Source organism: Parasteatoda tepidariorum, chromosome 1 (assembly GCF_982258835.1).
Source record: "Parasteatoda tepidariorum strain Cologne lab strain chromosome 1, Ptep-v5.0, whole genome shotgun sequence".
NCBI lineage: Eukaryota > Metazoa > Arthropoda > Arachnida > Araneae > Theridiidae > Parasteatoda > Parasteatoda tepidariorum.
The window spans coordinates 127,956,170-127,973,191 of record NC_141755.1 but is presented as its reverse complement, the minus strand read 5'-3'; the positions used below and the strand labels follow the sequence as shown (position 1 = coordinate 127,973,191).

The following is a 17,022-nucleotide window of genomic DNA, read 5'->3' as shown; positions in this document are numbered from 1 at the left end:
CTAATGTTGACAATAGATTCACAGCCATCTTTTCTATAGCCTTGAAATTCAAACCTGTTACCTCATGTGGACAATACATACACAGCCATCTTTACTATAGCAAGTTGCTTAGAATTATTTTCACTTTCTTTTCAGTTAAACAAGCTTACAATATCTTGCTTTAGTTAAACAAGCTTACAATATCTTTGGTGCTTGCTTTACAATATCAGTCACCCCAGAGACTCTGTATACAAACTGCTTTCATTTTCTAATTTTACTGTAATTTCACGATGAATGGGATATGGGTCTTCTGCGCGGCCCAGCTTTTGTTAAATAAAGTAAAGTAAAGAATAAACGTACTATTTTTTGGGAGACGGATTCAGACCCCCAAAATATACGAGGTAGCCGCAATCTGGGAAATAGGGTCAGGAGAGCAGTCCAAAGTTAATGATGACTTTATTTTTTGCGTAATTTGCTACATCTCGAGAACTTTTTAAGCGAATTAAAAAAATATTGCACACAACTGTAAAATTCGTTTACTTAAAGATAATTCCACGTAAAGAAGATAATATGTAGTAAATATGAATTATCTTGTTTTATTTTATTTGATAATGGTCGAAAAAATTTTGAATGGTAAGGTATCGAATTTTTTACATCCTTCAAATGAACATAATTTTACAAGGCAAAATACAAAATTTGAGCAAAATCATTGTACGTGTTTGTATTGTTACCATTGTGCGCGTTTTGCGTGTACAGTCCGCAAAAGAAAAAAAGATATCACCCTGAATAACTTTCGTTCTAATCATCGGATTTTCACGAACTAAGTATCAATCTTAATGGTTTCTGGGGGTGACCTAAAATATGTTAATTAGTTAGTGCTAACTATTAATTAAGTTACGAAATCAGACACAAAAACGTACTTTCTCTGAATAAACATATATTTTTTTTTTTACATATTTGGAATCTAGACACTTGAATTAGGGGCGGTAGACAAAATTTTAAAAAAATTGGGTGGTAAATTGGGTAGCAATGAAGGTTTATATATTTGGCGATAGTCCAGAAAACCGCCAAAAAAAGTCGCCTGCGCAAATGAATATTTTAAGATAACCCATTGACTAATTCAAAAGAGGAATGCTTAATTTTACTAGGTTGCTAGGCAACCAAAATCTGATCGTAAAAAAATTGAAATAAAGTTCTGTGATTGCTTGGAGAGGTCTTATTAATTGTTAATAGAAAATATCTAGAAGTTTCTAGGCAATAGACAATTTTTAAGCTGATTTCTGTCCAAAAAGCAAAAAAAAAAATTATTTTAATCCCCTTTGAAAAGAAAATTTGAATCGATTTATAAATTATTTATTATGTTCTGAGTTTTCAGAATTTAAACACATGAACTTTTTATCTGATATTATTTAGATTATGTTCTTTTTGCTATATTTATTCGAGGATTTTATACTAAAATCAAATTAACATAACTTATTATAGCTATATACAAAATTTTAGGGATTATCATTTTTACAGCTTTAATCGAGTCTTCTAGGCAAGAAAGTTTGAAGGGAAAAAAAGTGCTTGAAAAATAAGATGCAGATTGTATAGTAATTCTATTGCACATTCACAGAGTTTTCTATAATTTACGATATTTCTTTTTTCTATAACTCAAGGAATTGTTGAACGTTTAGTGGCATTTTAAAAACATTGAAATATGTTATGTTTAGGAATAAGATATTGAAATAATATGTTGCATATTGTATGATTAATTGTTTAAAAAATCGCTTCATTCTGCTTGATATTTAGGTTTCATGGTTTTCTTTGGATAAAGATGATTAGAAAATAGCATCCTCATGTTTCGTTACATTCTGAAACTTACTTTCGCAAATTCACCATTAAGTGCCGTACAGCATATTCTTCAATTACGATAAGCTACATTTACCATCAAATAATGCTCCTACGATTATTTTTGTTTGTCCTTATGTATATCTGATACTCTCTTTCTAAACAGAGCTTGTAAAATACTTAAGATACTGAAATAGGGGCACAAAAACTTAAAAGATAAAATATTTAATTTCATTAACTGAAAATATCTGGTCTCAAAATTTTAATTTTTAAGTTAAATATAACTTTTACAATATTGATGTTCTTACGTTTTTAAAGACCACATGAATCCTGTTAAAATATTAAAATGCATATGTTTACTTTAACGAGTGTAAAATCCTTATCAAAATAATGATCAAGACCCAACTGTAAAACAGTATAACTGACAATAAAAAGTCAACTGGCTTCAAAACATATGAAGTGGGTAGTAAAAGTTAACAAGTTTCGAGCATTCAAATATAATCGCCCATTCGACTTGTCAGGCTTGAATAACTTGTGACTTTGATTATTGTACGCTCAAAACATGTCTATTTTTATTATTATCTATTATTTTTTTAAATCAATGAAGTTTTTATATTTCAATTCAGTTTCTAGGGATTATCCATTTAGTTACACAACATATTAAATTATTTCACTCGATATTAAAATAAGTTTTACATAAGTTATAGGCACAGGTTCTTAGATTGAAAAAATTAATAATTCACTGCTTTGTTAAAAAATCAATGCAGTACAATTTTTTTTTGCTGCAAGCCTTAACATTTTAATTTAAGGACATAAAAAAATTCCGTTTACAATTGAAATTTCGAAAGTCGAATGTGAAAATGGAACGTCCCCCAGCACCAGGAATCGAAATTAAATAGTTACAAGAACAACTATTTAAAACAAGTTAGCTTTCCTGTCCTACTCGAAGTTGTTTGAAAAGGTTTTTTTTTTTATATATCGATTTCAAAGTTTATTCTACATATATTTTAGGGTATACTTTCGGAATCTTTCAATCGAGTTTATTTTTACACCTTTATTTGCTTAAAATTATTAAATAATTTGCTTGAAAGAAATTATTTAAGCTACATGATTTAATGCATTTATAGTATAATAGTAAACTGGGCTTTCATCGCATATCCTTAACCTTAATACCGTTATAAATGGAATAAGCTTAGATAAATAATAAAAGTTAATTTTTTCCTCGTCTTAATTTTCAAGGAATAATATGTTTCGATCAAACAGATTTCATTCTGGAAATAGCGAAATTATTGAGTAGATCCCTTGGAGCAATATAAGTCTTTAAAAAAAAGCTTGACTATAATTTAGAAAGGAACTTTACTTTAAAGAAAACCTAAATTAAGGTACTAAAAAAATTGATTAGTATATTAATGAGGAAATAATAAACGCGAAAGGGTAAAGAATAAGATTTTTAAAAATGTTGAAATTTAATTAAATAGTTGGTAAAATAGTTCTGCGAAACACTTCCGGAAATTTCTTTTAAGATTAAGACGATATAGGGCAGGGATGGGCAAACTACGGCCCGTGGGCCAACTGTGGCCCACCGGAAGGTTTTATCCGGCCCGCGGAAAGAATTTTAACTCCATTTTCTTGTCTACTTTGTTAAAAGTTTTTTTTTGTTCTTTCTTTTTTTACAAAGTTTTGATGACCTTTTTACTTTCTCTATTTTTGTTCTACAAAGCATAAATTGATGGAAATAGTTAGCACAGACAGCTTCAATTGGTAAAATGTTGAAAGTAGAAGTTCTTTATAGAATAGACGTAGATTGGTTCCAACGAGGGTCTGTCTTTCTCGAGGAGCAGACATATGGAATCTACTGTAGGTGAATTGCACTTCACGTATGGCAGATTGCGCATTTTGAGCTCCAACGAGTGGATTTTTCTGCCGGCGTGAGTTCTAACATTTATTGGGTATGGAAAAATTGCACACGTAATGTAAATAATTGTGAAATTATAAAATTTATAAAATGGTTAGTGCTTTTTTGACTTATTTGTAAACTTTTTTAACCCCAAAAAGTTACTAAAAAACCCTAAGTTGATTTAGAGTGCCATGCGTTCAATGATAAATGGACTTGGACAGATCTTTGTCATGTGAACAACTAGAATTGTTTTTCGTTTGAACAACTAGAATTGTTAGCCTCGTTCCTTAAAATTAGCACATCTCACTTGGAACCAATATAAGGAAATGAAATACCAGTTTCATTAATCTCATCAAATATCTAAATTAAAACGTATATCATATTTTTTTTAGAAGTTTTGACTTGGCCCACCTAACTGTTTTTTCTCGATTTTTGGCCCTCGATCAAAAAAGTTTGCCCCTCCCTGATATAGGGTAAACCAACCAGTGAAGGAACATCTCATAGATATTTTTTAAAAATAAGATTTGAATCGTTTTAATTTCGATTGATTGGTAACAGTAGCTTACTACCTAACAATAGGAAGTCATCTAACAATGCACTGAGTTACCTGGTCTTAGAGTCTTCTCTGGAAAAAGTTTTGAATTTGTTAGTATCTGTTCAATGCCTTGTTTCGTTGACAAATTATAAGGTCAGGGTTTGTAGTTATCCGTTTAAAAAATTTAATTGAATATCAAAATGTCATTTTCCTGGCATGTCACAAACAATATTTCCAATAATAATTAGCTTCAAAACTTCTTATACATTTTTCAAAATCTAATTTTTTTAAATCTTATCCTATGTAACCATTTCTAGAGTATACGCAGAGGGTATTGTTTACTAAAACTTCGTTTAAAATAATTTTTTCTGACAATAATTTGTTTGTCCCATAAAAATCTGTCATTTTCCTGGCTACTTTCATTTAGTGATTTATAACCAAAATAGATAGCGCCAGGAATCAATATCTTATGTTAGGTGAGTAGGTTTTTATGCTGTCATTTTCCTGGCTTCTTGAAATCATTAATAACAAAAACTACATGGATTTATCTGAGTTATTTTAAGAATTACTGTTGTTTTCTGCAGAATACAAACGTCTTCGGCCAAAATATTAAATTAAAGTAAAGTTATATGCTATAAAATGGCGAATTTGTCATTATCCTGGCTGTCATTTTCCTGGCTTATGAATCCCAGGACATTGGAGTGTTACCAGAAATTCTTTTTAACTGCTAATACTGTAAAGAGGGAAAGCAAATATTGACCTAATACCTAGTTTATGTATGATTGTAATATGCTTGGATGTAATCAAAGTTATTTATTTATTAAATAATAATTGATTATTATACACAATTTTATTCTGTACTTATCAGCAACAAAAATTTCTTTGTTTCTTTCTACAGTGGATAAAAAGAATTAATTTAAGCAATTTATGGTCCATCTAACATAAAGGCTTAAGTTGAGTTACTTACTATTTACTTAAAATGGCTGTTTTTTTAACTTCTAAGGTAACATGTCATTCTCCTGGCATTCAAGATTTGGTGAATTTCTATTTTATTTTTTTTCTCGAGCAAATGTCAATAAACTACACTGCTGTCTATAAGATATTAATAAGTGTAGCTAAAGAAGTATACAAAAAAAATTTTAGATTACTATTCTGAAGACTTTAAATTTGAAGAAATTTTTTGGTCCGAATTGTTATGTTTCGTGAGAATCACCCATATACGTACGCATTTGTACGTACGTATATTTTTACATACACACATATACATTTTATGTGTATAGGTACATTATGTACATACGTACATAATGTACCTATACGTATGTGCATCTGTACACACATGCGTAAGTTTTCTTACGTATATATGTTTCTTGCATATATTGTATGTACATTTGCATTCATGCATACTAATAAACATTGTGCGTACTACTTATGTATACATATCCACACAATTTATACATTGTACATGCACTTGTGCATACAATGTACGTAAGTACGGACATACTATGCAATAACAACGTATGTAAGCATGTAACTTTTTTTTACCTCTTCATGCAATCATTTATATATAATGCTCGTTTGTGTATATATTCCCATAAGCATACAGCGTAGTTAAGTGTATGTACAACATATTTATGTATTCGTGCAGTAATTATTTTTACAATTATTGGTATTCGAAATTACTTGTAGGTTATTTATGTGGCACTAGAGCTGCACAATTGTCTGGGAAACATCCCTAAAAATGATCTGAAGACAGGATATTGCAATCCTCTGCTTTTGGTAGTCCGACGACCTGCGCTTTACGGTAGAACAGTTTAACGAGGACAGATACACCACACCCTCGGTTCCTACGCAGACTAATCCAAGTGGTTAAACACCCGCACACTAACCGCAGCCAGTGATGCTTCACTTCGGCGTTCAACTGGAAACCGTGTCTTAACGATCAGTGCGGGACAATTTCAACGTGAGAAAGTCTAATGACAGAGTTTAACTATAATATAGGGTTTCATATCTGGTAATGCTGTCCTAACTCTTGGAACCCCTGTCTCCTTTCTAGGGAGCCCAGGGGTTCTTAGGAACACCATATGAGAACCGCTGTCGTTTACTACCTTCTTTACCCGTGTAAGATATTATGTACTTATGCGCACCGTATTTTTTGCAAAATAATTTACTCCATTATATGCCAGTTTGTAAATGGCAATAAGTAGAGCTTTGTGGTTGCCATGTGATAGTTTTGGAATGTAAATAGTTTTTGAGTGAGTGTAAGATATTTTCTTTGAATTTGTTGTTGTTGTAGTTCATTTACGTCACACTAGACCTGCACAATGGGCTATTGGCGACGATCTGGGAAACATCCCTGAGGATGATCCGAAGACATGCCATCACCATTTTGATCGTCTGCAGAGGGGATGGCACCCCCGTTTCCGTAGACCGACGACCTCCACGCGAAGTCGAGCACTTTACCATAGAACAGTTTAATGAGGACCCCTATCGCACACCCTCGGTCCCTACGCAGACTGATCCAAGAGGTCACCTACCCACTCACTGACTGCTGTCAGTTCAATAAAATATTTATTCACTGCAAGAAAATCGTTTTTCATTAAAAAAAAACTTTTTAAACCATCAAAATTATTGTCTTTTTTTACAATATATCATTACAAGGATTAAAATATAAAGTGAATACTGACAGAGAGTTAAACGCGCAAGGAATTCAATCAGATATTATATATTGAACAGGGCTCGAAAAAACTCAGAAATTTTACCCGTCCCCAAGGACGGCTTGTCCAACAATGTACCCTTCCTCCTTTGAAACTAACCCGTAGCTTCTAAATAAATAAAAATATAATTTTTTCTTATTTATTACAAACATTTATATAAATTGCACAATGAACTAGTAGTTACTAGGATTACAAATACTAGGATTACATTATACAATAATAAAGGAAATACTAGATTACTAATAGTAACCTAGTATTTCTTTCATGAAATAATTTATTTCTTTTATGAAATAATCCATTTCTTTTATGAAATAGTCTATTTCTTTTATGAAATAATTTATTTATTTTATGAAATAATTTAAATGACAAAGGTCAAGTTATCTGGAATATTAATTTATCCGAGGGTACTGCTTTTTCTAAATGAATCAAATATGACGTTTGCCAGTTCCACAATCAAGCCAATGATTTACAGAGGTTTCTGCACAGAAATCTGAAAGGGGTTTTCCATTTAGGTAGATGCTCATAATCGCGTTTAACGCTTCTTGTTTAAGACCAGTACGTAATGTTTTTTTTTGTAAGTTCATTGCTGAAAAGCCCCTTTCAACCGCAACACTACTCCCAGACAGAGAAAATATCAATTCCACCACACACACAATGCGCAGTATGTTGCTGTATTTCTAGATTAGAGGGTCATTTTAGAAGTGCGGAGCTAGACTCTTGTAAGATTTCAAAAATTGAAAATATATCACGAACATTAACGGGAAAATCGCCGTCCGCGCGGACGTCGGATTCGAGAGATTCGTTGTCCGCGGGGAATTTTTGACCGCCGAGGACGGGCTGTTTTTCGAGCCCTGATATTGAATATTCAATTATTTACTTCATGAAATTATTTTTACTAAAAACTTCTATGAAATAATTGCAAACCAAAAATAACAAATTTCAGTACACAATCATTAAAAAAAAAGAAGAAAAAAAAGTCTGTTCTATTTAGATCTATTATAGTCTGATCGAAAAATATAATATTTCTAGACCATTTTTTAGAATGTTTAAATAATTTTCAGGAACAAAACCGCCATTGCGGTTCTGAGCAAAGAGTGACTCCTGTACATTGACAGTTCCATGACAACTTCTTGATCATCAGCAATTTTTTTTCTCCAATGCATTGACCACGAACAATAAATATATGTCATTGCATTTAAAGTAATAAAATCTGGACAAATAAGATACCGAAATTTTTTTTTTATATGGATGTTCATAGCCTAATTGGGGCCCCGGGGCAAAAATTTCTTTGCCCGCCACACTGCCTCAGTAATAAAGAATTGAACTTCTTGGAGTTATTTAAATTTTTCTCCTCATTATACATATAATATTGACTATAACCTAAAATAGCTATCAAGTCCCCTCCAATGGTCCGACGAAATATCGTTCTGTCCATTTTATTGATTATCTGACAATTCTATGTTCATCATGCCGAATGCAGTTTTCTGATTGTTGTCATCTAGCTGCGAAAAATTCATATCCTTGTTGACATTAGGGCCGAATTCAGCTAAATTTTTGCCTTCTATTAAGAAAATCAGTAGCCCGTATTTTATCGCATTTTGAGATATGTAAAAATGTAGGCTTTTAACTGGGCAAATGTGTTCATCGTAATTACGAAAATTTAACTGAATTCCGTAGTAGAAAGTTATGGACTTAAGAAATATAGATTTTTTGTATTCATACGATAGATTAATGAAGAAACTAAGATAAAACTGACGGTTTTACACTATACTGATAGTTTAAAAAAAGTTTATTAAAGAAGGAAATCTAAAATAGACTTTCTATTCGATTTGGGGGCCCCTGCCTTTTTCGGCTCTGGATGTTCATTGATCTTGAAATGCTCTTTAAATTGAAATTCTATTTCCAAGCAGATGTTCTGCATAAAATTAACAAAGAACATAAAGGGGCCGTTCAAAAAGTACGTACATCCCGAAGGGGGGGGGGATTTGCTATTATGTACGGTTTTGTACGATGGGGAAGGGGGGAGGTATTATACAAAGTACGTACTTTATAAACATACACCAAATTTAAATTTGACTTTATCCTACACACTCCTTAAGTAAATATTTAATTTTATTTAAAACATAGTTATTTTAATTTTTATGAAAGAGGGGGGTAGACTAATAAAATGTACGTACTCTAAGGGGGGGAGTAAGACCTTACGTACGGTAATGTACGAAGGGGGGGGGAGGGGTTTAAAATTTCTCCATTTTTGTGTACGTACTTTTTGAACAGCCCCAAACAACGTAATTCATTTTTGACAAATAAATAGCTTGATGCTTAGTAGGGTTGGGGTTGCATTTTGGACTTAGTTGATAAAATAAAATTATCCAAAAAGAGGAGACGGTGTGCTAAATGTAAAAACGACGAGAATAAAGTAGAATGGGTGATGAAGCGTGGATATCTCAATCCTCATGGGTTGTTGCAACGTGGTATTTGTTTAAGTTAGCGACTGTTCTTTCCATTCTTTTTTGAGTAAGCCAAGCATATCAATTCTCTTAAGGAACACATTCTTTCACAAAGTTTTGAATTCTTTCGCTACGTATTTTACTGAGACAGCTATGCAGAACATAAACTAATTATGCGTCGCAAAAGAAAAATATATATCAGGGTTACAATAAAATACATGAACAAATAATTAATCTAAATGAAGACGACAAAAATTATATTACAATAAATTCGATGAGCTGTATTTAATTAACATTCTAACCTATAGATAGAGCGCCATTTTGCTTATAAATGATCCGCTACCGATGACGTCATAGGTTACGTGTGTGGTTTTCGGGGCAAAGAAAGACGGATGTAAACGAACTAAGTTTTGTCTTCGGCAGACGCTTCTTCCTTTATTCGTCCGAAATGAATATTCTGCGTTCAGCAGTATAGGCTAAATATTTGTATGTTGCATCTCTAATTTAATAGCAGCAATTGCTGTTTATTTTTTTAAATTATTATTTTACAGTGTTGAGCTTAGTCTTGTATGTCTTCACAATTTAAAAACTCATTGAAAAAGTTTTTTTGCAATAACAGGGCCCTATTGGCACAAACTCACAAAAGCAGGGCCCTGGTTGATAGAATGTGACTTAACGTTTATTTTATATTCACAAAATGTCTGGACAGACCCCAGGTTTAATAGGTGTGAGGGAGGCAAGGAATCAATTTTGGGATGTCTAGATTTTTTAATATTGTTCCTAGAAGGGCTGATATAGGGCCTACTGGCCAATATAGAACCTACACCGGCTAAATAATGGATATAAAATATCGGGTGACAATTCTATATAGCATCAATATTTCTTGTCAAGTGGCTATAAAATATCGGGTGAAACGGAAAATTCTATGTAGGGCCAATATTGGTTATTTTGCTGCTGGGGTCTATTATTTAAAATACAAAAAGTTTTTCAAAAATACATTTTGTTCTTCTCTGAAATTCTGTTTAAGCGTTTATAGCAATAGAAAGAAAATAGTTGAAAAGCCACGTTTCTCGTGAAGCGTTTTTTTCAAATGAAGAACAGTATTCAACTATTTTTGCATGTTTACAATTCGCCCTCCCATTCATTGCTCCTCCATAACTGCAAAATGACTTTTAGTTGAATTTGTATTTTATAAAATAATTCGGAATAAAATCGATTTGGCTAATTTACTGGCCCTGAGTATTGTTAAGAAAAATTTATTTACCTCTTTCGAATCCTTCATTTTATAGGCCCACGCTTGACCAGACCAGATGTAACAAGAAAAATATAAAAAAATTTAATAAAATAAGCAAGAGAGACATTAGATGCTGCCAGATACAAATCATAACAGTTGTATCGAAATTTTTATCAAAAATATGAAAGACTCAAAAGAGATAAAAATCGTTTGAAATTTAAATAGGAGAAATTTAAACTAAATTAAATTTAAAATAAAATTATTTTTCGCTTATTACTTCTTATTGTGTCACATATGTAATTGCATGCTTGATGTTTTTTCCATTTTGTTTCTATCAGCATATTAAGAAAATGTTCTTTCTTGAAATTATAATTATTAAACATTTTATATAAAAAAAATTATAATTTTTAAAAATATCGACTTGAAACTCTGATGCGACTTACAATACGCCCTCTAGCGGGAAAGATATTTTCAGGCTATTATTTATTAAGTTTTCATTTAGTTCTATCAGAATCATTGGTAGATAAGAATGCTTTTTTTAGCAGCAAAATTTCCCTAAGAAAAAGGCAGAACTTGAAAAAATGAGCCAGAACATTGCAAAATCATTTTAAAACAGAACGCGCCTAACATTTGAGAATCAATTTCTCAATAACTTTTTCCTTTCTTTTAAAAACAAACTTGCAACCGATAACTTCCGATTTCGAGATCGCATACTGTTACAAATGTGTGTATGACGGTAAAATACATTTTTTTTTTATCTTCAATTCATAATAAATTGAAGTTAAGTCAACATTGCTTATACTTCATTAAAATGAATAAATGTGATTTCAGAATGTGCAGAGCTGTAGCAGCTATAGAATATTCTTCTGCTTCATAGAATAGTATACATTTTTGTATCTATATAATTCGGAAAACAACAATAAAGAATCATCCGAATTATTTGTATTAGTATCGTTTGTGCCGATTACTAATAAATTTGTATCGTGTTTTTTGGTGAGTATTTTCTAATTTTGAATGATAAATTTCAACTAGAATTCAGCTATTCTGTTTTTAAGTTACATATTGAAATTCTATCGAGATCTTACAATTATAAAATTTTCTTGTAGGTATGTCAAATTAATGTTATATCATGAAGTTGTTAATGTTATAATCTATGCATATATTATTTGAAAATAAAATTTTCAAATGAAGAGCATTTCATTTTGGAATTCTCCGGATTTATAAAGCAGGTAAGTGTTGTGATTTTTACAATTAAAAATTTACTTGTAAATAATTTTTTTCCCTTCTAATTTGATGATCGTTTTCATCAGGTGTCGTTTTTAACTATTTTCAGTATTAAAGGTTTTAGAAAAACATTCAGTCCAAAACCAGGGTAATAATTGCTTTGAAAAATAATCAAAATTTAAAATAAAACTTCAATCCTACTAAAGTGTAACATGGATTATTCATAAAATCTGTATACTTGTATTGGACACACTGTTCAAACATCTTTTTATTTTAAGTTTTTAACTGGTCCTAGAATCTCCTCGTGACCTTATTTTGATGTGTGAAACATTTCTTCATTCTAGAGTCCGGGTCACACTCATATTTGTTATCTACACTACTGGCCATTAAAATTGCTACACCAGGAAGGACTGCAAATAACAGAATATTTAACATTATAGTTGGATGAATAAGTGATTAAATTTTCAGGAAATTTGGTTCCTGAGGAATCAGTACTCAGAGCAGCATTTATTCTCCTGGGCATCGAGTCATGGGATCTCGACCAGCAATACTTCGGAATGATTAACCACAATCCCGGTAGGCCACCATTCGAGCTCGATCAAAATCAGACTGGTAGGTATTTCTCCTTCTTACACGAGGCATAATTTTTCTACACAAGAACAACGCTTAAATTCAATCTCTTCTTTTATACATATTGTAGGTGTCGATGCCTGCTCTGAATGAATGCGCTGATCATTTACGTACCACATGCTTTATCCGTCCTGCAAATTTCACGTTTGTGGTGTATTATACCAGATTCCAAGTAAAAATTATCGACACAGCAAAACATACTACAGAATAACGTTAGTTCCTATGAAATGCATTAACAGGAACTTAATTCGACAGTGTAGTGCAACTAAATATTTTTTAGAAAAATTTATGAAACTGATTGGTTAGAAATCTATAAAAATAATATAGTGAATTTTATATTATTTTCGTAGATTAATAATCGTTTATCAGTTTTTTTTAAATCATTACAGCTGCTTCTAGACATAATTGGCTTACAAAGGACATCGGTTTTTTAGGCTTGGTATCGTAGATAAATATTTATTCTTAAAATCGACTCAAATTGTAAGATTTTTTTAAAAATTATACGATTGAATCGTGATGGCTCAGGGGATAGAGCGTACGCCTTGCAATGAGGTGAATGCGGGTTCGAATCTCAGCAATGGTTGGTCGATACAAATTCTCAGGTTGCACCGACCAATGCTGACATAAATAGCCTCAGTAGTAGACAGATCATGAGTTAAGAGTCCCCTTGCCGTCTGGCTAACTGTGGGAGGTGACGCAAATGCGGTTAGTTCTATCAAAAAGTCCTTCATGAAGGCAAATTTCTCCCTATACTTGATCCAAGAATTCCCTTGTCTCCTGGATTGGGTTCGAAATGACAAGGCTATGGAGTTGAACATAAGTACTCGTTTAGATGAATAGATAGAACACAGAATCTTTCATAGCGGATAGAATCAACATGTCTGATCTCAACCACTTTTTTTTTAATTAACTGAATCTCTCCGAAGCCGGGTAACAAATTTTACGTTGAACACACTCCTCATTAAATAACTATAATTGCCAATTTATATTTCATAAAGACAAATTTGCACATTTAAAGAAGTTAAAATTATTCATAAAAATTCTTTATTTACATTTTTCATACTATAATCCTAAAATGGATTAATATATCTACAAAACCTGTCATCTTGTGACCAAAATTTTTGAGGAAAAAAGAAAAAGCTTTTCACACATTTTGAACTCTAAGATTCAAGTTAAAATTATAAGAAATCTGCGATGAAAAATTAGCTGCAGCTCTCACCGCCATGCAACAGAGTTGCTGATACCAAGTGCAGGGGACAAAAGCATATCATACATGAATTAAAAATGCCTTTATTTCTCTGCTTTAAAGCTGTTTTTCGAAGCTTTGTCTCCAAGGAAAATAAAAAGCCTCAGTTTTAAACTGCTTTACGCTTGAAGCAATGCGATGATTTTAAACGATATAATCTTGCCGTGAAGAATTATCTGGGTTTTAGAACACACAAATAACTTAAATAATAAGTATTAAACCTTTTTAAAAATCGCCTAAGTGGCGACATTTTTCCACTTAGATGAAAATTATCAAAATTACTGCCGTATTCAGTTTTTGCGGGTCTAGGTAATGTGGAGTAAGTTTTTAAATATCGATTTTCATTCAGACCACAAACTATTTTCATTTTCACATAACTGTGGCTTATCTCCATATTAATGTTTTGCGCCATTTTCAAAATATGCGAAGACAGCGCTGGCTTTACATAGGCTTAACTTGCAGGGACCGATCAAGACTAATTCAGGCCCACAAAATTTTAGGGGCCCCCTAACAAAATATTTTGAAATTAAATTTCTGTAGAATAGTCCTAACTATAAAAATAATCTATTGAACTGCATGATTCAAGAAAAACATTCTAAAAAATTTAGAAAGTAGACAATTGAAGATTATTTTTCTAAGACAAAGTTTACTCATCTAAATATTAAAGCAAAATATAAAACAACAAATATTTTGATGACCACAAACAATTGAAGTCAGTGACTTTTGCTAAAAGCCTTCTTCCACCTACAGCTTTACATATTTGTTAAGCTTTTAGTTCTTATTGACACTATTCTTTTATAAGAGACTTTGCAAAAATGCATTCTCATCGCATTTCCTTAAACCATTGAGTAAAAATTGCACCAAATCAGCTGTACTTTCGAAATTGATTCGTGCAATGTTTACAGGATTTATCACAATACAAAGAATATTCGAAATGCCTTTTGTGAGATAAACTGTATTTCTTTTATATGTAATATTGTGGACTTTTTTCTAATTTTTGAGGCCCCCCTAAAGGCCCTAGACGATAATCAGGCCCTGTTAACTTGACCTATAACAGTTGCAAACTCACAGCAGTTATAAAAATAGTATATTATTCGTAAAAAGCCTCATTTTTATATGACGACAGAGCCATCGAAAAATAGCCTTTAAAAAAGGACATTATTAAAGGACATTACATTATTTTTATCAACTGCTTTAAAATATTTTTTTCCTTTGTTCTTTCAAAAATAAGGGCAACTCTCTATCTCAAGCCATTCATTTTTGAATGAAGGAAATAAATTTAGGACAAAGAAGATGAAATATAATTTTTATTGGAAGCTATAAAACAAACATCAGAAAGTGTTCAAAACTGTTTTTATACATTATGATGAAGAAACCTCTAAGTGAAACTGATGCAATTTAGCCTTTCATAATTGTTTAACACACACACATGCAGTTTACATTTGAGCATATAACGGCTGCTTCAATCAGGCTCTTTTTCTTTTTTTTTAAATGTAAATAGAATACACTCAAAATATGTGCATCACACAATACAATATTACCTCTTCGTTGAAAGTTTGGAAAATAAAATAAAAAAAACATTTGCATAGTTACAAATACCTGTAGAATCATCCAACACTAAATTGTTATTAAGCACGTAAAAAAAAATGGCACAAAAAAAAATCGATTCAAAAATTTTTTTTCCTTTAAAAAATAAAAAGAGAGTGTGGATAAATTATAATCTAACTGCAAGCTAATTAAATTACATAATTAGTTACTAAAAAATTATTTAATATTGAAAAGATCACAATATATACTGAGTCCTCCAGTGTCTCATTTGCTTCAAAAAACAAAAAAAGAAAAAAAAAAGAAAAACATAACATAAGGTAGAATAATTTTTAATCGGATGGTCTCTTTTCGGAGAATTTTTTTGTGAATTCTTCTGCATTTTTAAAGAACTTCTTACGGTCCCTGCTATACTCTTCGGCAAGATCAGTTCGTAGAGGGTGTTCCGGTTCAGGTTCATTGACAAGGGCTACGAGGGCTTGAATCACCTGATCTGTCTTAGTTGCGGGTTTCCAATTCTCCACACTGATGATGGGCAGGCAGACCTGACCTTTCTCATCAATGTTGGGATGATATATCTTAGTACGAAATAATATTTTGGGTGGCTTAAATGGATACTCGGCAGGAAAGTTAATTTCTATCCTGAAGGCACCCTTACTGTATGGAGCACTATCTGGCACTATGAGTCCTTGCCAACTCAAGATGTTTGTGTCGTCTACCCTGATGTCTCGAAAGCACTTCATGTTTGCCTTTCGGATATCCTGAAGCTCCTTCTGCAAACGCCTTGTGGCTGCCATGGCACACACACCAAAAATAACCGTCAGGAATGAAATAAAACTAGGCACAACTGAAATAAAATACAACAAATGACTTTTCTTTTCTTGTTAATTTAACAATATATGAAATACATAATAATCATAGGTGGAATGAAACCACTAAAGATAAACTCTTTGGGGGGTTTTACTGCCTTAAAGTGTACAAAACCTAGAACAGGGTACGTAGCCAAATTATTCAACAAAAAATAAGCACTATCATAATTAGGCAGGGTTGGTAAGTTTTTGACAATTGACGGTTTTATCAGTCATGTCAAAAAAAAAAATTCTTTTGGCATTGTTTTTGACAATGGTCAAAATTTTTGAATCATGCAAATCGAATGGCGTTTTCATAAGCTATGGTCTGATGATGCTCCGAAATAGATTGGGAATTAATTGTGAAAACGTTGAATAGAACAATGTGAACAAGTGTTTTTCTGCACAATTCGTGGCGAAAATCAACAAGGTAAAAGAAAAATCTTAATTTTGGAAAAGGGAAAATTAAGCACTTTTTAAAAACACCTCAAGAAAAAAGTACATTTAAGGGCTTTTAAAAAACGAAAAGCTCTTTTTAAAAACGCTACGCACTCTGTAGAACATAAGTAAAAATTCTATATGTGTAACCACTGTACACATAATAATTACATATATTAATAAATATTTGATTACTTTTAATACAATTTACTTTAACAGGAGAATAATACAAGAGGAAAAGGTTCATGACTTTTGAAGCTCCACAATTCAATGAACAACAAAAGTGAATACCTTATCTCTTAAATATGCTTTTAATACTGATAAAATTATGTTTTTGCATAAGAATAAATAATGAGATATTAAAAATAATAATAAACTTTTTAAATAAAACTTGTCGTCATTTTGTTTCTTGTTCAACAGTTAACCTTTCATTTTTCACGATATTTTTTTTTTTA

At 31.7% G+C, this 17,022-nt stretch overlaps 2 protein-coding genes across 9 annotated transcripts in view; both read right to left on the bottom strand.

Moving 5' to 3' along the window:
* Positions 1–17,022, bottom strand: part of LOC107436625 (multidrug resistance-associated protein 1) — a 158,432-nt gene that overhangs the window by 126,162 nt on the left and 15,248 nt on the right. The window lies entirely within an intron of this gene.
* The window catches only part of Ubc10 (ubiquitin conjugating enzyme 10), a 36,033-nt gene continuing 34,036 nt past the window's right edge, over positions 15,026–17,022 (bottom strand). For all 8 annotated transcript variants that reach the window (XM_016072277.4, XM_087152603.1, XM_071178184.2 and 5 more), the window contains one exon: positions 15,026–16,128. In XM_016072277.4, coding sequence (XP_015927763.1) covers positions 15,614–16,078 — 465 coding nt within the window. In that variant the 5' untranslated portion in view covers positions 16,079–16,128 and the 3' untranslated portion in view covers positions 15,026–15,613. The remainder of the gene's footprint in view (positions 16,129–17,022) is intronic.